The 23,137-nt window shown below is 35.6% G+C and overlaps 1 protein-coding gene across 9 annotated transcripts in view; it reads right to left on the reverse strand.

Annotated features, from left to right (window-relative positions):
• The window catches only part of GOLGA4 (golgin A4), a 76,171-nt gene that overhangs the window by 17,547 nt on the left and 35,487 nt on the right, over window positions 1-23,137 (reverse strand). For 7 of the 9 annotated variants that reach the window (XM_048296283.1, XM_048296274.1, XM_048296259.1 and 4 more), the window contains 8 exons: window positions 22,725-22,808; window positions 21,109-21,256; window positions 14,100-14,278; window positions 12,932-13,063; window positions 11,737-11,892; window positions 5,529-9,607; window positions 4,713-4,834; window positions 3,583-3,713 (listed from right to left, as the gene is read on the reverse strand). In XM_048296283.1, coding sequence (XP_048152240.1) covers window positions 3,583-3,713; window positions 4,713-4,834; window positions 5,529-9,607; window positions 11,737-11,892; window positions 12,932-13,063; window positions 14,100-14,278; window positions 21,109-21,256; window positions 22,725-22,808 — 5,031 coding nt within the window. The remainder of the gene's footprint in view (window positions 1-3,582; window positions 3,714-4,712; window positions 4,835-5,528; window positions 9,608-11,736; window positions 11,893-12,931; window positions 13,064-14,099; window positions 14,279-21,108; window positions 21,257-22,724; window positions 22,809-23,137) is intronic. The other 2 variants (XM_048296277.1, XM_048296278.1) reach the window with 2 other exon arrangements.

A 23,137-nucleotide genomic window follows, 5' to 3' on the forward strand; every position in this document is an offset into this window, starting at 1 on the left:
TAATTTCTATATTATGGAATTAATTCCTATATTATGGAAGTGACAAGGACTTAAATCCTTTCCTCAGCCACTCTCACAGGGATGTTACTAAAACACTTTTAAGCACATTTTCCAAAACAATGACCAACGATTTCCCGTTCTCAAGGGTTTGGAAGGCAGTATGCAGTGTGGAGGAAAGAAGCAGTAACAAGAATGGTAGGGAGGAAATTAACTTTTCCTTTATAGGACAAAAATACAATGACCTAAATCCTAGGAAGTTAATCCATCTATATGGCATTTTGTAAAAACAAATATTTTTTAAAATTGTGTCCCCTCTGGCCTTTTTGTGAGAGAATATGTTAGGGACCTTATAAAACAGCACTCCGATTCCTAGTGCATGTCTTGATTGCTGAACAAAACTAAAACTCTAGTTTCACTCATCCTAACTGCACAGGGCAGTTGGTCAGCTGATGGCTCTACTAACACAGCAGTACTTCAAGTCAAATTAGTACAATTAATTAACTGATAACAAGTTCAGAACTGCTGATGGAAATTTTGTTCTATTCAAAAATCTCAGGTGTACAAATTATAATGATACAGAATATTCTCTGGAAAAGTAAGTGTAGGACTGGAAAGCTGATCTAGGCTTAATAGACTTACGGTATGCCATTACTAAAAAAAGGATTATTTCCCTCTAAGACCAATTTTTAAGGTGTTCCTTGCACGACTTAAGAATGAAACACCCTCCTCATGCAGCCCCTTAGCCCAGAAAGCATCACCAAAAAGAAATGAAGTAAATGTACCCACAGAAAATGAGAAGATGCAGTACCTGAGCAATTTTTACAGCCTCAAATTTTTAAAGTTTTAAGAATATCCATCCTCAAGGAAAACCTGGCTCAAACATCATGACCTCCAAACAATGGTAGCTTCTATTCACTCAGATGATTTTTCTATGCCCTCAGAAGTGCATCAACAATTAATTGTTTCTAAGATTTTTTTTTTAATAGATGGTTATACTCCCCAGGTCAAAAATTCTCAATACCTGGCATATTCAGGGATAGTGGTGGTTGTTGTTTTGGTTTTTGCAGATATTTTTTATTTTTTTGTCCACCAAGAATCTAAAATTTTACAATTTGTACATAACTGTTTAATTAAACAAATCACAATTGAATGCATATCATTCTTAGTTATAAAAGGTACTTGAAAGGCTGAAAATAAACTCAAAATGATGAATGACACTTCTGTAAAAAGGACATACCTGTGAAAAGTATTAGGATGACCCCCTGAAGAGATAATATTATTTTAAATTTGAAATTATTAGCTATCAAGTGGGGTTCCAACATGCCAGTGATCTGTATTTACAGTAAGAACTTATTGTTCTATATAACACCTGGCACACTCTGAAAATAAACTACATGCTATTGGGATTTAATTACACTTATAGACTAAGACTTTAAAAAAGTTTTAATTTTCCAAATCTTAATCAGAAAGCCTATCCTGTACTCATATGGAAGGCATTACAACAAATGAAAGGATACATAAATGAAGTTCGGTATTTTATTTTTAGCTCATAGTTAGGCTTAAAATAAACTAGCTGGAAAACAGCATTCAATTTTTCTCTAATTATATACTTCAGTTGAAGAAAAAATACTTAGCTCCCAAATTAGAGGCTATGCTGATTTAAAAATCTTTCAATTAAGGAGATTTTCATGAAATCTTATGTGATGAAAGTTTTCATGAAAGAAAACAACACATAAAGCAAAAGTGGAGCACTTCACAAGTAAATCATATGAAGTTTGACTGAATGATTCCTGCTTGTCTTTGAGGATAAATACTCAAATCAAGTTAGACAATTTTTAGCATCAACCATGTTTAAAATGCAACAGAGAGCAACAAAGTTATATGAGAAAGATTCATTCTTGCATTTGGCTTTATTTTTGCTTCATCTTCTTACCATTTGAGACAAACTTCTCTGCACAATGTGAAATTTCTCAAACATATCATGAGCCAAGTCAAGTATAAGTGGAGTAATAACTGGTAACTTTAGGCTAAATCTGGTGATGTATATGTTCCTATTTCTATCAGAGATGTCAATGAACATGACATACATTTAACTTAATAAAAATATTCCTCAACTTTTCAGATGCTTGCAATACTTCTTTCAGGAACAAAGGAAAAAAAACCTCTAATTTTTTTTTAAATTCCCTGAAACAACAAAAACAAAACACTCATACATACACCTATAGAAGATAGATATACAGAATACCTATGTATTCTGTAATTTAAAATATCAAACTGCAGTTTATTGCAGTTCCAGGCAACTGTCATTGCCATCATCAGTGAGATGCAAAAAATGACATAGTTCATGTCCTCCAATTGCACATAAGTCAAATTAGCCTAAACCTTCAAGATCATACAATGGCTACAGCATGCTTGTTTCTGACACTAAGGATGAAAGTAGCAGAAAACACAGAGGAATTAGACCAGCTCGACTTCAAATCACATACCTATCTGGGCCTATAAAATAAGGACATGAGTGGCAACACACTGCACACTGAGGTAAGAGAAATTTAAATTCTCCAGAAATGCAGTATTTAGACCTATTGTACAAAAAAAAACCCCTATGAAACAAAAAAAAAACCACAAACAAACAACAAACCCCACAAAATAAACCAAAACCAAAAAACCCCCAAAATACTAACAAAAAACCCCCCCACAAACTCCAAAAAAACAACCTTTTTTTTTTTATATCAAAAAACTTTTCTAAATTAGGAAACAAAAGAAAGGGACTCTAAATGTAAAACCCTGCTAATGCTGTTCAACCTGCTAGAAATTCAAAAATCAGATTGAAACACAACAGCCTGCCTACATGTCTGAAAATTTTAGTAGGAAGCACGCAGTAATGTTAAGCACATAGATCTTTGGACTGGTAACTGATCACAAACGAACAGCCCACTTACATCTATTACCGCTGGCTCTATTCATGGAATGGTCTCTTTTATTACACTGTTTGTGTAAAGCGGACTAGGATTAGCAAAGTTAAAGCCTGCATTCCAATATGATGTACAGTCTAGCGCTGAAAACCATTTAGCCTTTTTGAGCCATACAGGCAGGACTGGAATAATTTACTTGTATAAAACAGGAGGCATCCTTGGTGAAGTATCCTTAAACTGGCTGGTAACTTCTGGTTAAAATGCCACTAGAGCAAAATTATGTCTATCTGCAAATATAATGCAGAAAAACTGTTCATTACAAGCAAAAAAAAAAAAAAAAAGAAACCTTTACTAGCATAAAAAGTATGCAAACAGACTTCATGGAACAGAACCTTACTTTAAGGGCTATGGCACCAATCTCAGCAGGGCATCAGAGGAAGGAGATAGAGAGTGAGACTGCCCCATAAACATTGTATTTAAATCCTTATAAGGAGCAAATACACCACCACCACCACAACTGTAGTAAAAGCTTAAATGTCATTCAGTTTTCTCATTCCAATCTGCACACAAACTGCTCAAGGATATAAGAACTTCAGTTTTTCTGTCTAGATATGCAATCAAAGAAGAGTTATTTTGAAATTTATGTAGTCATATCTTTTCAAAAAGATACCTCAAGGATTTCTTCGTATTTTTTCACAGTTCTTTTTAGATCATCATCTTTTTCGGCAATTTTTTTATGCAACTGTGTTGTCTCTATGTGATGATTTTCTATCAATTCATTTTCTACCTCCTGGGCTTTACCTATAAAAAAAATGCAGTATTAAAAAAAGATTTTTTTTTTAAATTATGTCATAACAGTATTTTAAAAATGTTTCAAAGTAACTGTAAGGAAAACTTGCCAGGAAAATTCATTTTTCCACACTGTCAGTTACTATTATGTTCCTTGATCCTAACATGTATGAAATTTGTTGTCTGCAGTTTGGAGCAATTTTTTCTACCTGGTGCTGGAACTAGTTTCTAGAAGATGACAACCAATATTTAACAGCTAATTCTATCTCCTATTCTATTGAGAGATGTGATTGAAACTTTTGCAAATCTTCAGAAACTCCTCACCTGTAGGTATACTTCCAGGAACTGGAATCAAAACACACCTTTTTCTCACTTCTCTAATCTCCAACTTACACTATGGTGGCAAAAGACACACAGAGCAGATGAAATATGTTGTGCTCTAGTTATAACCACATTGTGTTACAATCAGACGTCATACTCGGTACCTGCTAGTGGTTAGTAAATGAAGTCTGCAAGACACAGCTAAGAAAATGCAATTCTGATTCTCAGATGGATCTAAGTTTCTCTAAAAGGCACTCTCCAGATGCCATATATTCAACAATGGAATATTAAAGTTTGTACTACTGAAGACAAAGTAGCATTACAATGGAAACTTACCAATGCACTTTCACCTTCAAAACTTTATTCTCAATTTCTTTTCTACGTATGACAGAAAGATAGGTACCTATGGCTATTATAGGTAACTCTTGCCATGGCAGATGTAAAGAGTGCTAGATCAAAGATCCATCCTGCAGAATAGCTACATATGCATTTTCCTAATTGTACTACAATTAATATTTAAGTTATTTCCTAAGCAAGAGAAGTTCTTCCTTTAAGTACTCTAGACATTCATAAAACACATGTTGTGTTTATCATAGTCCCAGGTAAAATCCCCTCCCCAAAACAACAATAACTGAAGATTAGGTTTTCTGACTATTTTACTGATTATGGTTATATTAGTATTTCACTTACTGATTGTCTCTTTTACTGCTGTTTCCAATTCTCTCTCTTTTTGAGCCAGCTGAGTATTGAACTCTCTTATTAACTGCTTTAAGGTGGAGTTGTGCTTTAACTCAATGTCTTCCTGTTCACATCTGTACAAAAATGTCAGAACATACAGCAAAGAAATGTAACGTTTAAAGAGTGTGCAAAAACACCAGGCAAGGCAAGAGATGTGGGAATTTCTCCAAAACTGTTTTAAAATGAGATGGTTTTGAATTATGAGAATTCTGTGAGATTCAGGGAGGCTTTTTCTTCCTCTCCTATCTAATTCACCAGGTAGGCATAGGTGTTTCATTTAAAAACAAACCAGAATTGAACCCTTTCAAAGATGCGGAGTTTTTGTTGAGGAAATTGAAGAACTGGAGGAAAAGAATGTGCCATGAAAAGCAGAATTTTTAGAATTGCTTGAGAAACTTTTAAGAGTGCTGAGCAGTACACCGCATTTTGTGCAGTACGTATGAACAACTATTGATACCATCTGAACATGAAGCTCTCAGTACTAAGTTTTAATAAACTTCATTTCCTGTTTGAGAAAAATAGAATCATATTATACGCTTTGACAATGTTGAAAATGACCATCACTGAAACAGATCAGAAATGGTATTACTTTGCCAAAACTCAAACCTCTTTTCTTGCTATTTCTCTAAGTCTATTTAGAAAAATTAAAGAAAAGTATCAGTCATTATTTCCTTGTTACAAACTGAGCTTTAGAAAAGTATTCTTGAGGTTTTAGTGACTAGAGATAAAATACAGAACTGGTAACACAAACAGGAACAAAGAATTTACCTGATTTTCTGCTCCATTTCTTCTAAGGACTCCTTCTTTACTATATCAAGCTCTTGCTGATGTTCCTTTCGCAGAGTACGTATGTCTTTTTGAAGTTTATTAACTTCTTTGCGTAGTTTCTGTTTCTCCCCTTCAGTCTCTTCCAGTTTAGTCTGTAAGTCCTTCTGCTGGTTCTGCATATCAACTAGTAACTTCTGCAGCTCCAAAACAGACCTAGCCTTTTCTTCAGCATTTTCCTCAAAAGCTTTAAGACTGTAATTTCTTTCATCCAACTGTTGCTGTAGACATTTTAGCTTTTCTTCGTATCTTAAACTCCTATCTTCCATCTCAATCTTACGCACTTCATTTTTCTTCACTATATTATTTTCTAACTCCTTTATCTTCTGTTCTAAAGACTGACTGAGTTCCTCCTTTTCCTGCATTTTTTTCTGGAGATCTCCAATTATACTCTCCATATCAAGATGTTTTTGTTCTTTAACTTTCAGTTCTTCCCTACTGCTTGCTAAAACACCACCACAACAAGCATGCTCATCCGCTAACAATGAATATTTTTTTGTTTGTTCCTCAAGTTCTTTCCTGAGACTTTTGGTCCTAACCTGCTCTTCCTGATGGCTCTTCTCAACACATTCTAGTTTTTTAAGGAGTTCTTTCTGTTTGTTTTGCAATTCTAGATGAGAGTCATTACTCTCTCGTTGTTCCTTCTCATACTTCTGTAATAATGCATCTTTTTCGGTTAAGCTCCTCTGTAACACCTGCATTTTCTCTTTGTATGTCTGTTGGACATTCTCAAGTAAGTTATTTTTCTCTTGTTCTACAGCAGCTTTTACACTGTCTACTTTTTCTAGCATTTCTTTCTCTAATTCTGCGCAATCTCTTGTTGACCTAATTTTTTTTTCTAAGGTCTCAATTTTGGCTTCTCTCTCCTGCACTTTCTGCTCCAGCTCTCTTAACTGATCCTCTCTATCTTGCTTAAATTGCTGTTTCTTTTCTTCCATCTGAGACAGTAACTGCTTTCTAATAGAACCTATTTTTTGCTCTGCCTTCTTTTTCAGATCAGCCAGCTTAGTGCTGTTCTCTGCATTCAGTCTCTCTTCTAATTCTTTCAGTTCTTCCTCTTTCCTTTTAAGTATCACTGACTTAATTTGATCAAATTCCTTCTCCTTTGCTTCAAAATCAGCTTTCAGTGAACCTATTTGCTTCTCAAGATTAAGCACTTTTTCTTCAGCCTTCTTAAATCTATTTTCCTTTTCAAAAGCCACCTTCTCTGCCTGATGGAGTTGCCGAGCTATCTCTTTTTTCTCTGTGTCTTTTTGTTCATTAGACTTTTTAAGTTCCTCCACCAAGGAATCATTTTCTATAGTTTTCTGAGCAATGTCTTTTTCTAGTTCAGCAATTTTTGCTGCTTGTTTTTTTAACTTTGAGGTTAACTCACTTTCTTCCTTTTCCCTCCTGTTCTGCTTTTGTTCCAATTCACTTTTTAAACTATCAAGATTCCTGCTTTGTTTAGCCAGCTGTTCCTTCAGTTTATTTAGCTCTTCATCTTTTTTATTAGCTTCAATATTGCTTAATTCAAGTTTGCTCTGCAAATCTTTGATAGTATCATGATTTTGTGTAAACCTGGTTTGTGCTTTCATCTTCCACTCTGACAGCTGGGCTGTGCAATGATCTATCTGATCAAGAGCTGATGCTTTTTCTTGACTCAGCATCTCAACTCTGGATGATAACTCTTCTACTTGATTTAACAACTGCAACCGATCCTCTTGATGTTGTTTGCTTAGCAGAGATATGGCTGCTTCCTTCTCTGTTAAACTTACTGTGCTTTCAAGTCTAACATTAAGATCATTAACTGTTTTGTTGAGAGCAGACACTTCAGATTGCTTTTCCTGGAGTTCTTTCCTCATTGATGTGACAGCATTGATATTTTCAGACAACTCTTTCCTCAGCTGTGTTATGCAAGTTTCTTTCTCTGATGCTGCTTGCTGCTGATGCCCTCCCTCTGTTTGCAATTGTTCCTTTTCTGTTACAAGTCCTTCAATGTCAGCTCTCATGGATATAATTAAATTGTCCTTCTCTTGCAGCTCTAGCATTGACTTTTGCAAAGAAGTAGTAGCAGCAGAATGATGCTCTGTTATTTCTCTAAGTTGAGCTTCTAGTACAGTTATCTTCCTTGTTTTGATTAATATTGCTTCTTTAACTTTTGCAGTTCGGTGTTCACAGTCTGCAATTTTACATGTTATTATGCCAATTTTTTCATTACATTTTTCAATTAATTCATTGCCTTTAGTATGCAATGAAGCTTCAGCATTCTTCCAAGCATCTAACTGGGTTGTAAGTACTCCTGACAACCTTTTAAACTCAGCTTCTTTTAGCCGAATTGCCTCTATTTTTTTCTCATAATTTTCATGATCTTTATACTGAGAAGATTGCACAGTTTGGAGTTTCTCTTCAAGGGTTCTTAGTGTATCAGCCAGCTCAGTGATTGCGGCTTTGTCCTTCTCTTCAACTGCTTTCTGTTTACTGAGCTGTTCCTGAAGTCCTGTCTGTTCTTTCAGGGACTGTTTAAGTTCACTTTCCAATTTTTTCAACTGTGTTTTCAGGTCACTTTCCTTATCTGACAAAGCATTCACCTTAGCCACTGACTGCCTTAGCTGTTCTTGCAAATCCTTCAAGCATGCCTCCCTTCTCACTTGTTCTTCCTTCAGTTGGGTTACTTCTGTTCTGGAGTCCTCCTTTTCAGCACTGAAAATTAAAAGCTTTTGTTTCAGATCTCCAACTTCCTGCTCTTTCTCTTGCAGCTCCATATCATGTTCTTTCCTGAGCTCTTCAATCTGCTGATTAAGTTTCTTTTCCCAACTTTGGATTACATCTTCCAATTTCTGCCTGTAATCCTCAGCAAGACTGTCTAGCTGCTCTTTCTGATTAGATTCCAGTTTTGACACTGCATCATTGATTCCAGATGAGCTGGCATGTGCCATTTCCAAAATTTTAGTATTGAATTCACTCTCTTTCTGACTGAATTCCAACTGCTTGTTTTCAAGCTCTTTTTTAAGTTTAGCTTCCTGCTCAGCAAGTTTATTTTTGAAAGTTTCCTGCATATCTTTTGATTTCTGTTCCATTTTCTCCACTTTCTTCTCCTGATATTTCAGTTTACTTTCATACTCTCCTTGTAAAGCACTAATCCTCTCCTCTGCAGCTAACAGTTTCTGTTTAAGCCCTTCCACTTGCTTGTTCTGTAACTTCTTCATGTGCTCAATTTCATTTTCCTTCTCAGTCAGACTTCTCTTCGTCTCATCAGCCTTTCTTTGGAGATCCTTCAGCTGACATTCATATTGTTGTGTTAGAGTGGTTACTTTCTGTGTATTTTCACTGCTTTGCTCCTCTAGCTTTGCAGACACTTGGACAAGTTCAGCTTCAGATCTTTCTGCAGATTCCTTTAGTTTCCGTTCACGTGCTTTTAACTCCTCCAAATGTCTGTCTTTCTCCTCCAGTGACTGCTTGAGTTTGTTGAGTTCCTCTTTGAGTACCTTCTCAACATCTTGAATAGACATTTCATGCTCTTTTAACATTGCTTCAATCACTTCACTGTGCCGTTTCCTCTCTTCTTCCAATTCTCCTTTCAGTTCTTGCTTTGCTTCACACACTTTACTATTCAATTCTGAGAGCTCTTGTTCTAAATCATGACGAACTTTTAGTGCTTCTGATAGCTCAGAAGACAGTGCTTCTAATTCTGTTTGTTTCACGTCAAGTTTTTCTAATGTTTTTTCATTCATCTCTTCTATGTGTGCACAGAAAACTGTTTCTTTCTCTTCCAAAATGGTATGTATCTCTTGTTGTTGCTTTTCTCTTATTTTTTCTATTTCAGTTATTTGTTGTTGCTTTAAAATTTCAAGTTTTTCTGTCCAAAGCTTTTCTTGCTGCTGTTTCACATTCTCCAGTTCTTTATTGTGTTTTTCAACCATATCACTGATTTCCTTACTGTGCTGTTTTTTTTCAGACTCTATGAGAGTACTTAATTCCTCTGACTGCTTTCTGTCATCTTGCGAATACTTTGCAAGAGAGCTTTCCAGTTCAAGAATCCTCTGTTAGAATAAAGTTTTAAAAGAATATGAATATTCAAAAGGTAACAATTTGATTAATTTTTTTAAAATCTTACCAGGTTCACATAACTACAGGTCACTTATTCCATTATTTTTAGTGAATGTCAGCTTCTTCTATAAGCCTTTTATTCATCTGGTTTGTTCTCACCTTTGCTTCCATTATGGAGAGTTAGTTATTTAGTAAAAAACTTTCTATTTCACTGCAGTGAAAATAAACACAAAAACTTGAAAATAATGTAACTAATTCAAATAAAGTAAGTCGTGATATTTATGAGAGATATGTTCGCATTTTCTTCCTAAAGTAAAGTACCAACATACAGGATGAAAGATATAGGGAATTTAGGAATAGTATTATGAAGTTTTGTACCTGCTTACTGATTTATCAATAATTCTACCTCCCATGGAAATGCTGCTGAAAAGCTTTGATGCTTCTATGGGCAAAAATTCCAAACTAATATCTGGGAGTGGTGGAATAATGTACAAACTTGCCTTAGCAGATAATACAATGTTACTCATTACACAAAGCAAAGGACACTTCAAAAATTTAAGCAAATCTTTTTGCTTACTGGGTGGTGCATTCCTCCCTCCTTTTCAGGCCACACTGAGATCTGAGAAATGCTCATTAGGCCTAAGCCTTGAAAAAACAGCACCTGGACTCAGCTCTTCCCAAGCTTATCAGAAACACTGTCTACTCCCAGAAACTGCTGCTAATAAGCTCGTGTTTTCCTTATGAATAGCACTGGAAACTACTTTTCTTGCCTGAATGGCATAACATACCTGCTCTCACACTTTCAAAGAAAGTGCCAAACCAAACTGTGGCCAGGATGGAACATTGTTATGACTAAAGCCCACTCTCTAGCGACCCTGTGAACAGCGGTCCAAAATGAGACCCTTTGAGCTCTCCTGGACTGCAGCAAGCTGTGACAAACAATCTCCCTCTGAGTGGGACACCTCCCAGAGCTAGTGAACGCTCAAGTTTTTTGTACTCAGAGGACTGACAAACAACGGCAAATCCTGGACCAATTCACTCCTTGATACTCAACCCTTCACCCACTGGGGAGATGCAAAGGCATCTGAGGTAAGTATTTCACTTACCTTCGAGGGGAGTTTTTCACAGGTACCTTGCTTGCACTAACTCTTTATGTCTGTGTGCATGCACGTGCACATATGCTATAGCAAAGCGGGGAGAAATACTGCTTTCTTAGATGTTTAAGTATCTTAGATATGTAAGTAAGCTAGACCTGTAAGTAAGGTTAAGTCACAACTTAAGTGGAATGCTGCTAAGTGTTGTTCTTTGCTAAGTTGCTAAGTTTAACTTACAGGTTAGGTTAAATGCTGTTAAATGTTATTTCTCTGCTAAATTGTTACGGTTAAGTTGTAAACCGAGTTAGGTATAAGGTAAGTGCTACTTCTTTATTAAATTGTTAGGTTTAAGGCATAATTTAAGTTAAAGTACTCTTAAGTTTGAGTGCTGTTAAACTTTTAGGCTGTATTCCCTTTTATCTTTGCCCTCACTGTCTTTTTGTTACACGCACCTAAACACACACACACACATACCCCCACACACCCTAGACAGTTCTTGGTTCATTTCTGTTTGATTGCCTGGATTTTGTTTGGTTTTGCTGTTCCTTGTTTTTCCTTACTGTCCTGTAAGTAGTAGAGTGAATCTTGCCAACGAATTTTGTTGTGCTCTCACTTAATATTAAATCTAGCTTTTACTGATACCCTTGCTGCTGATTTTTTTAAGCAATCTCGAACACTCATTTGTAACACTTACTAAAGTATCCTTATAAGCATTTGTAAGGTAGCAGTACCCAGAAATTAAACAGCCTGAAATTTAACTCCTCTGTATAACATACCTAAAAATTAAGTAGATGGATACAAATTCATATCCCACACCATGCTATAAAGTGAATGTATTTCTATATTTTGCCACCTAATCTTATAAAAAACTAGGGGCTGCAGAATAGCATGGCAATACACTAAACTTTTGTCACTTTAATCCCACAAGACCCAATCACAAGAAATCACCATTTGTAAACTTGCCACAGTTAAACACATACTTAAAGGACAACTTGTAAATGCTTAAGTCTTTTGAAATCTTTACTCACAGTTCTACAAGTCTCTACTTCTTGATGCATCTTCTGAACTTTCTTGTCACACTCAGACTGTATGGCTTTCTTCTGCAGCTCTAATTCTTCTAAGGCTAGGGTTTGTTGCTGCTCTTGCTCTTGAAGGGCTTTTAAGCACTTGCTCTGATTTTTTTCCTGCATGAAGAAGTACAACTAAACAATAAACTATAAATATAATCATCCCACTTTCAAGAACATTATGATAGGGTATTTTAAAGTGAGTTAATAGGAGTCATACACTATTCATCTTTATTTTCTACACAAAAACACATGGAGTTTGTATTTGATCTGTGAAAATACAATTGTAATAAATCACTTCCTTTTTTTTTTTTTGGAAAGCATTTGTCTTTGCATGAGAAACGTAATGCAATCAAGCCTTCCATTTTCGTTTGTTTACCATTATTAATTGAAAATAACATCTTAGAGGAATAAATTCTGTTCTCCCTTGATTCCACTGCTAATATATTTTTAAGCTTCTGTTTCTTATAATTAAGGAAATAACCTGCAAAACAGGTAGAAAAATATAGTCGGGACAGGACTGTCCAAGACCCTCAGTCCTAGTCACTATCCATCACGGAGGGGCACAAAAACCAATTGATTATTTGAAACAGATAAATATAGACAATATATACACATATGTTACATATATATCCATTATTTAGGCAAAATTACATGATTATCTATAGTGGATTACAGTTCATGAAAAAGCGCAAAGAATTCCAAGAATTCTTCCCAGTCTGATCTTGAATAAAATTCTTTTTCTGAGGTCAAACACTATGAATAGTTAACCCCATTCACATAACACAACACAACTAGACATAACTATACGAACACTTTTAAAACAGCCTAATTTTTTCTACTTCTTTTATTCTAGTTGCTGGGGCTGATTGCCAATGATCCATAGGAAGGTATTAAAAAACAATTTCAAAAAAACAAATAGTTTCCACAAGATACAGTTGTTACTGAGCATTGATAGTGATAAGTTATCATTATTCAGTCTGGATCATTGCAGCTACTTTCTTTTCATGTTGCTGAAGTCTCTGAGGTATTTGACTTTTGGAGAGCACTCCTATCTCTGAGCACAGAAGGACTCTCACTGTGGAACAGTGTTAACCCAAGACTGCTAATCCCAACACACACTTAAAGTCCTTCTATGCATTTTAGGTTTACATACAAGAGCTGCCTTCATCTTCTCCTGGAACACCTTTTCTTGAGCCTGTAATCTCTCATTTAGCTCCTGATCTTTGGTAGCCAGCTCTTTTTGATGGATTTTTTCTAGTTCAGCAACTTGTTCTTCTGAAGACTTCTGTGAATTAAAGTCAGAAAAAACTGACTTAATATTTCAAAATATTAACTAACACTTTTTATTTTTTCTTAGTAAGAAAGCAGTGCAACAGAGAGAAGAAACTGGAACCATCTCTTCTCTCCCTTTGAATAAGTAATGATCACTTGGAGTGCTTAATATTAAGCCCTAACAGTTCTTATTTTCAAGCTTGAAGTTATCCATCTTCTTTCTCAAGTCTTTCATAGTTTTACTAGAGGAAACACCACATTTTCTAAAGATTCTTCTACCAAGGCAACTTAGTGTTTTCAGTTCAAACGTAATAATACATTGGAAAAGGAACTTTTTTGTAGCTTTCCCAGTACTTTTATTTCGTGAGCCAGAAAGTCAAGTGGTGATACTCTATGTCGACAGTTATGTACAACCTACATACGTGCTTTATTTAAGAATAATGTAAAGCATGTCAGTCATCCCCTTAAAGCATCAGTGTGTTCTCTTAGAAAAATAAATACCATTATAAATGTCAACACAAGAACTGTAACTTAAGGGTGTTCAAATTTACAGCTTTGCAAAGCATGTGAAGTAGTCCAGCAATTCCTACCTGAATACACCAGGTGAAGCAAATTATAGAAACTTTTAACCAGCAAACAATATGGCAACAAGTTCTTAAACATTTACACATACTCAGCTAGGATAATGATTAAAAACTAAACTTAAAAAAGTGATTAAAAACCAAGATCCTGGTGGAGATGTGTGAGCTTCCTGCCATTAATCTCTTCTTCTTGACTCTGTTTAAAGTCTCAAGTATACTTTTAATAAATAATTTTATTAAATACTGTGAAGCAAGCAGTAATATTATTTATTTTTACATGCCACTAATGAACTGATTTAAATTGCTGGAAGAAAAAAATCTATGAGGAGTTTTCTATTTTGCATTAAGTAAATCTTTAATCACAGAAAATATTTTTATAGATTTTATTAAATAGCAAAAGCTTTATAACAGAGTTCTGCCATACTGATGTATTTTACAACTATAGCTTAACCATAATAAAGTTTTTACCTTCATAATCTCTACCACCTCTTGTTTCACTCTGGTTAATTCCCACTGAAGATTTACTCTCTCTTCTTCACTTGCCTTTTCTACTGCTTTAATTTTTTCATCCATTTCTGTCTGCAGTTTTTTCCGGGCTTCCTCTGTCTTTTGGGCAATACTTAGAGCCTTCTCAAGCTCTTCAAAAGCTGCCAAGAAAAAAAAAGTATATAATAATTGAGAAATATCTATGTATTTTGATAGAATTTCACAAATAACAAGAACGAACTTAGGAATCCATCAAGCATTCACATGTTTATTATCTAGAAAGGAAAGAGAACTGACAAATAGATGTGAATTTTTTCCAGTACATCCTGTAGCTTATATTTCTTTGCCTAAAATCACTATAAAATGCATAAACCATATTAATGAATGAACTATTAACACTCCTCTTCTGCCTATACGTGCTGAATAACTTTGAAGAATTGAAAAACAGCTGCACAAAGGAAAGGCAATTCACACTAAAACAAGCAGACAGAAACATAAACCAAGAATGACTACTATGCAAGTCAGTTATTAGTGGGTCATGAAAAGTTTCTCCTGAATAGAACACCAATGTATAATACCAGGCACTTTATTTACCTAAGAGTAATTTCAAACTGTAAAACCTAGAGAATCGTTTCTTTAAACTGTGTTTCATGGAGTCCACAGAGATGGCTTTGCTAATTTCATAATCTCACTACTTAGATTTAAATACCAATGTAGTATTTGAGTGTTAAGAAAACTGTCCTGCGCTTCTAATGTCACAAATAAAATGTAAAAATAAAAAAAAATTAAAAGTTAAGATATGCTCCCAGAAAACTTGAATAGCTATAAGTTGTTTCAAAAGAACACTCAAGCTGCAGTGTTGAAATTTATTTATTCTTGCATAGGATTCACAAATCCACTGAAACACATTTTAATTTACAAAATAGAAGCAATAACTCCATAGTTTCATCTCATGCTAAGGAGAAGTATTCTAACATGCTTTATTCACTTCACAGATGATAATTTAGATGTAAAAAGAAAGCAAATAAATTCCAATATTGTGAGCTCGTTTATTTATTCAATACCCCTAAAACTCACTACAACTGACATCAGAATCTATATAGAATTACACAAGACTAGAGTTCAATCACTATTAGGGAAATCTCGTTTCCTGAATGAATCATGAATGTGGAAAAGCCCTGCTGCATATTAGAAAAATTCCGTCTCAGAACACTCTACTATATGGTTAATACTTTGCATAACAGAATTTTGGCAAAACACCTCTGTAAAACGCAAAATCACAGTGCCAATATCAAGACTGTAATTTATCAGAGCACAACCCCCTAAAAGTATATTATTCTACTATGCCCTGGACTACTTGGATTCTATTTTGCAAGGAAACAGAACAAAATAATTTTTGAAGTGTTATGCTAAGTTTTTTTCCAATAAATTCTGTCCCCAAAAGAAAATCATAATAGACATACACATCCCCAGTTTTTTTGATTCATCATTAGTTAGTAGGCATTCACAGCAGTTATTGAAATCTTTGCTTTTTTGAAATTATCTTTAATAACATTCAGGCATGTGTTTGAGAAGTGAGTAACAATTTCCATTCCACATCTTTTAATAACATTAAAAACTGAAGATTTTAACCACAGTCTATACTTTTGAGGCAATGCTGCAAATATGTTTTCAAGTAACTTAATTTCATAAAACTGGATTCACCCAAATTCTGACCTTTTACAGAATTTTCTTCTGTTTTCTGAAGAAGCCTTTTGCTGACTACTCACAGCAACAATCATGCTTTAAGGCAAAATGGGGTTGTTATCGACTCTGGCAATATCAAAGCACACCACTGTATCCACTTTTCCACTCCTGGCTCTGCTTAAATGCTAAAACTACTAAAAAAATTAAGAGCACTCAAGATTACTTTAAATAGGAAAACAGTCTAATATATAATACAAACATCCACAAGGCTTATAGCTCCTTATTTTGCACAGTTCTTCACAGGCCTATCAAAGCATTTGCCACCTGCATTCTGCAGGACTCAAGTTCTGCCCCCTTGCCACACTGGGTACAACTTGATTAGGAATACAGCCTGCAGAACTGTGTTTGGAGAATGTTAGTGACTTCCCTGATGCTCCTCTCAGTCCTAACAAAAGCAGACCAAGTAAATCTGGCCAAGTCCTTCAGGATTACAGCATCATAGAGATCTTTTTCCAAAACAAAAAACAAACAAACAAACAAAAAAACCTGAACAAGCAAACAAAAAAATCGAACCAAAAAAACCCCCACCCTATGGACCTTTGCAAAGTACAGGTTGAAATTAAAGTCTGCAAGTAGAACATTAAGTTATTAAACTTTTCCATACACATTTTCTGGTTCTTGTTCTGAGCATCATGTACTTATTTTCATTTGAGAAACATGTTACTTCTGCAAAAGGAAAGAGAATACATTAGCCCACAGATCAGTCAAAGAGAAGATCCAGGTTCACACAAGAATTGACTACTGATACGGAATTGCTGAGCAACATGCAGTACAAAAGCTGCATTACCATGACCACAAGCAGGATGCCATTACAAAAAACAGACAAAAGCTGATGGTTAAAAAGCCAAAGAGGGTATGAAAGCACAAAGAAGCAATACTTCACAGAAACACACTTAGCTCTCTAAAAGTTAAATTATATGCATCTCAGGCACATTTAGCCCTTAAGCAAAACAAAGTATTTTCATTCAAAGTAGTTAATTCTAGAGTAGCTGGACACAACCAAGTTCCAAACCAGCAGAGGGCTAAATTATCATTAAGCAGACAGAATGTGGTCTCTATTATCACTTTTATTTTTAATCTGTGAGGGATTTTAATTCTACCATGTATAAAAGCATGAAATAAAGTCCATGTTTTTATTTAAATATACCTATTCTGAATGCAGAGAGTAAAGGCACTGCCTCTGCACTCTTCTCCAGCTTGGATAACTTTGTTCAGGGAAGGTCTTTCAACCAAGTATTGGCTGAATGAAGTCTTACAAAGGCACATTAGCAAATCAGAAATAAAAACAAGTACACCAACAGAGTCTCAGGTGAGTCCTGCAAAACCCCATTCATGTGACAAAGACAGACAAACTGGAAACTCTCCTGTGCAGTATGTGTTATAAACATATATTGTAATATTGGCTTCTCACAAGTATTAAGGTAGATATTATATAATGTTAGAAATGCTTTTGCTGTGTGGATGTAGTTTTCTTTCTTTATAGCAAGAATATTAGCAAGTGTGAGCAAGTAAGATAACCTCCAAGGGAGGAGAGGATGAGGCCCAAGGAGCTGCTAATCAACACTTTGTCCAGTGAACAAAGGGGCCCAAAGGCTGCTCCGCCCGGAGAATGGGGGGGCCAGGGGGCCCCAGAGCCGCTATCACCGCTCTTCCCGGGGGGCCAAAGAGGCCCAAAGCTGCAATCAGCCCTGACTGTCTGGAGAATTAAGAGGCCCACTCAACTATCAACTCTCACCTAGCGAGCCCAAGCCCAAGAATCAAAAGAAATAAAACCACAAGGCAGAAGAATACGCATGCTCTAAAAAGGCAGAATCAAGGAGTGGCCGTGCAGAACAGCTCCTGGAAAAGTTTGAATACGCATAAAGAACAGACAGTAAAAATGGTATAAAAAGGACTAACATCGAGAATCAGGTGTGCTCTTGGCAGAGCGCCAAGGTACCCGGCCATTACCTCTTTGCTTTATTTTATGTGTCTCTTACTGTCTTTATATTAAACCCTTTAAATTCTCACAGGAGAGTGGACCTCGTTTTTCACAGTATGTAAATCCCAAAACATGAGTCTGAGCAGAGTTTAAGAAGTGCAAGGTTTCCAAACCTGGATTTTATAAAACGTGTGCTGGAGAGTTGACTACGTTACCTACGCCACTCCAAAGTACCAATCTCGGTTCCCTTCACCTTGCCCCTCCCAGCCAGAGTAACACCCAGGTGCGCTGCAAAGCCTTCTCACTTCCTCTGCCAGCGCTGCACACCTTTTCTCTTCGCCTACAGTGCCTCCTAGTGCTAAAAATTGTGAAGGAAGCAAAGCAGCTTTCTAAACCGGCTGGCAAAGGAGGGGATTACACGTTCAGTTTCTGAGGGCTGAGAGCAGGCATCGTGTCCAAATTAAAAAAAAAAAAAGGTTTAAAAAAAAAAAAGGTTGAAATCATTTCCTATAGCTGATTTGTGCATCTAGGCAGGATTTTAAATGCACAGTCCAAGCCTTTTTTCTCACTGAAGAAAGGTGCAAAGCATATGTTAATTAAGCTTGCAAAAGAAACGCTACCTACAAATCGGATTTGATTTCTAGAGACTTTACTCTTAGATTATAAATAAGTCAGTATTCCGCATCCTGGGAAGTCATAAAGTACTTATGCTAGGTAATCTCAGGAGAAACAAACTTAAGTTTACCTGGAAATTTACAAATACTAAAAAGATCTTTGCTGAAGTAAAAAAACCCCGTGTTGCAGTTACCTCAAGTAGAAGTGCCTGAGAAGCACAGAATTTACTTTTTAGAACCCAGTTCAAGTACCCAATGTGTGATGTAAAAAGACCAGAGCCCTTACCCCAGTCCTGTTCATACAAGGCTTGGGAAAGGCACCATGATTCACTTATTGGCATGTGTGGATGCACAAAAACAAGATGCTCTGTGAGATTTCAACATAATGTACCTCTAACTACAAAAATAAAAGAACTTCATCTGGGAGACCAAGTTACAGTTTACACAACACAACAAAAAATAAGCATACATACGTTTTCACTATTTCATTACACAAAAATGCACTCACATTAAATCAAACACTGGAGCAATTCACTAAAGTCCTGATTTACAAAGAAAAATGCCAGAGATGTAGTAGGCAAGTAGGCATGATGACATGGAAAACTATACCACTTTTTAGTCTCTGAGCAGCACTACAAAAGTAAATTTCAAGTGTATTATGCTTATCCTTATTTTGCTATAACATAAATGAAATTAACATTTCTACTCCATTACATGAAATAAATTCTTCACCAAACCATGATACAGAAAAAGATGTCTAGAATTTAACAGTGTAGATGCAGTTCTGTGACATGTGGTCTGTGATGATCCAAGTAGAGCAGGGAGGTTGGACCAGATGACACACTGTGGTCCCTTCCAACCTTACCCATTCTGCGGTTCTGTGAAAGTCACCTCACATTAACTATCCAAAAACCAGAACTTTAAATGTTGACCTAAAATACATGAAATTGCCCAATTCATAAAACCATTACAACTCAAAGGTTGTGGCCTAAAAAGCAATTTCAGGCTTTCCCAGTATGAAAGGCGGTTTTCTCAAATAATTTAGTTCACCTGTATTGAACCACACTAACATTGCAGATTACAACATCTTTGGAATGTATTAAGCCAAGGATGTAATAGAAAAATCTAATACAGGTCACCTTACAATTCTGTCTTAAAAGCAGTGTTAACTAATTTCCCAAGGGTTCCAACACACATATATGCATGCTTAAAAGACTATAATAAATGCAAAGGTAAAGTTGATATTTATGCACTGTAAAGTCAACAAAAGTACTTAAAAGTTTTGTTTAAAAAAGAGCACATTTAACACACAAATCTCCCCCTAGAAAAGTGTAGTGTACTCAACACATTACTCATTCAAATTAAATTACTTCTCATTACAACAAAAAGTTTTTACAGCAAAAAGTTTTCCAGTTGTCTACAGAATCATCTCTAACCTCATTTCAGCTTCTGGCTAGGCAAACTGGAAGAAATTACTGTATTAAGCAGTGTGTGCTTACTACATTACTACATTATACATTACATTATACATACTACAATAATAATTCATAATTGTTTCTGTTGCCTCAAAAAACAGTATTGTAAACCACTAGGACAATAACTTCCTATCTACAGAAGTACTAGAAGATTCCTCAGGTTCTTTTCTTAATCATGAAGAGCTTCCTGTCTCCCCAGTACCAAACAAAATACAACTTTAGCAGGACTGACTGACTTCTGAAGCATGAATTTCCAGAACTTAAGTGCAAACGTGCAACCTTGAAAGGGTAGGAGAGGAAGGCACCTAATCAAAATGTTTGTTACTTCCACAAGATGGATGTTCTAGCTGCTTTTCTGCATTACAGCAGAATGATCTATCCAAATTAATCTTTAAAATTGCAAGTTCTAATCTAAATCTACATAGATTTAAAATAAACCACTATGAACTGTAATGTTTGAACTTCTCATTGCTTTTTAGAAAGAAAATGTGTAATATTTTATTCAAAGTAACACCTGAGCTTCTGCCAAAAGCTTCTTTACATGCCCATGAGAACAAATTAAATTATTCTAAAAGAATTTTGATGTAGTACAAAACAATTTCACTGTTTAAAAAACAATGGTTTAACTTCATTTCAAGCAAAAGGAGAACTGCAAGCACATATAATGTAATCTAATTTCCATAAAAAGCAAACTACATCATGTAACAGTTACATAAATGTTCCTCTTGTTACAAGCCTGAAGCAAAAGGAATCATCACTGCTTCTGATTTCACTTAAATCAGAAATGCTTCCATTAAAATTATTGAAATAAAATGCTTATTATGGTTATAACATTTTTACTTCTTCACAAACTCTTATACACTCATTGCTTTGTTTTCTGTGAGAATTACTTGGGGCATTATAATGACAATTTATAGGTAGTTGCAAGTTTCTCTTCTTAAGTTAGACCAGAAGAAGACTCCATCAATCTTTTGTCCTACAAACAGGGAAGTACAGTTGTCTTTCAGAAGTTTCCTTCCTAACTCCAGTTTTATTGGTAGCAGAAAAATCAGTCAAAAACACCCCTAAACTCTGCTGTCCAGAAGTGAAGTTAGTAATGATGGTAGCACGGGTGATATGTAGAATAGAAAAAAGAGCATTTCTTAATATCTATTCCAAACAACAACTGTTGAAAAAGACCACACAAGCTTTCTGATACATAAATGTGAAAGCCAATAATCTATGTATTTTCTTACCAGCTCTTTCAGATTTTTCTTTCTGTTCTTTTAATTCCTCGCCTTTTGTAGTTATTTGTTTGATTCGAGCACGCAGTTGGGCTACCTCCTCCTCCTTCATTTCCAATGTTTCATGCATTTGTCGCTTTGTCTCCGCAATTACCATGCCCTATGGAAAAGGTTCTTGTGATAAAAGGCTAGCAAATAAATAAGACATATACCTGAAACAATTTCAAACCAGGGCACAATCCTTGTCAGGAATAAACTGTAGTCTGCTACTAGAAGAGCAGAGATCATGGGATTTTTCTATGTCAGAAAACAGAAAATGCTAACAAAAAGAAGGTAAGAATAGGGATTATTTTTAAGAGTATCCAGAATTTATCTAGTGGTGAAAAGAACTCCAGCAACCATGGACCATCCAAAAACTTCCTCCTTCTACTACAGACACTCTCCTTTGAAACGTATTCTGTAAACAAACCCAAACTAAAAGCATTGTAGAGCGTGTACTTCTCCTTTGAGAATACGCCATACAATGTTAGTCATGTCGCTTATGACACCACCACAAGTTACTCCAGGTACCAAGACCGTGATTAAAAAAACTTTTAAGGAGCTAAAAACTGAGAAACTCTTCATTTTCTATCGAAAGTACAGTTACTTCACTGGTTATTTTTAAATTAATTTAAATGTATCTCATCTTCATTTGTGTTTGGAGCTTTTTTGTTCGTTTTAGAGTTGGCATCAAGTAGTGTATTCAATATATCTGCTTCATCCTAAATAATATCATGTTGCAGTATTAAGTATAGCCTAACAGACTTACACTTTATGGTATATATACAATTAAATTCTCAAGCAGCTTAAATTATTTGTTTATTGAAACATAGACCAAACCATCAGACCACTAAAACCAGCTTCTAATACCAAGAAGACAGATACTTTGTGTTTTAAACAATCTTCCTCAAAACCTACAGCTTCGTTTACTGTAGGAACCCAGAGTGCTGAGAATATTTCTCTGCCTGTTTTTTAGGGGTTTTTACCCCCCTGAACAACACTGTTTTAGCTTCAAACCTTGGGAAAAATTACCTACAGTCAGACAACAACTAGAAAATACAGTGGTGTGAATTAGGTGATAGACTACTATGTAAGATTGTCACAGGGTGAAAATTTTAGAGGTTTTAGGCTTCTCTTTGTAGTAAACAGATAAGAGTAAAAAATATCAAAATGGAGGATTGTTGTTGTTCTCTAAACCTTCTTCTCCTTCTTCTACTACTCCATATTCTGCAGTAAAAGTGGTTTGGAATGATTGGATAGAAAATTCCGCAGTTCCTAGTCCTGTTACTGAATAATTGGTAAGAAAGTGAAAATAATGTACGTTTTTAGTAACTATTGGTTAAAATATCTTTAAAAGGCTGTGCAAATCTTGGTAATTAGTCTCACTCCTACTTTTCCTCCTTCTATGCTGTACCTGGGTCACACTAGTGGCTCTGTTCCTCTGATAAGACTTAATAAACAACTATCTGGAAGCATTGAAACTAAAGAAAAAGTCTCCGTTTATCTTTGAAACTCCTTGCAAGGACTTTCAGCAAATTCTCTCCCATCAGGAGAGACTTGATTTATGGCACGGTAAAGTGTCAGTTTACCTTGTCTTGTTCTAGCTGTTCAATCAAATTCTTTGCATCACGTAGCTGCGTAATCAGTTTAGTCTTCTCAGCCATGTGAAGGTCCTAAAAAAAGATCCCAACCACAAGTTGGTTGACAAACAGCTTAGCTTTGGCTCTTACCCTGTACTATGCCTTGGAGGAAGAACACAGAACACAATCCAGGGAAACTGAAGTGGGCAGTTTTAAATTATTTTTGTATCTCCCAGAGGTAGGCTGCCTTATGGCTTCTGTAGCAATTCAGAGATCTGAAGGCTTTGTTAGACCCTCCACACATGAAGGTCTGAGTTGCTAAAGTAAAACAAGAAATCTGTCTAAGATTTCTGCTCTGTTACGTGCATCTTGGCTTACAAGAGGATCTCAGCAATGCAACACAAATGATTGTTACTAGCCTT

Source organism: Corvus hawaiiensis, chromosome 1 (assembly GCF_020740725.1).
Source record: "Corvus hawaiiensis isolate bCorHaw1 chromosome 1, bCorHaw1.pri.cur, whole genome shotgun sequence".
NCBI lineage: Eukaryota > Metazoa > Chordata > Aves > Passeriformes > Corvidae > Corvus > Corvus hawaiiensis.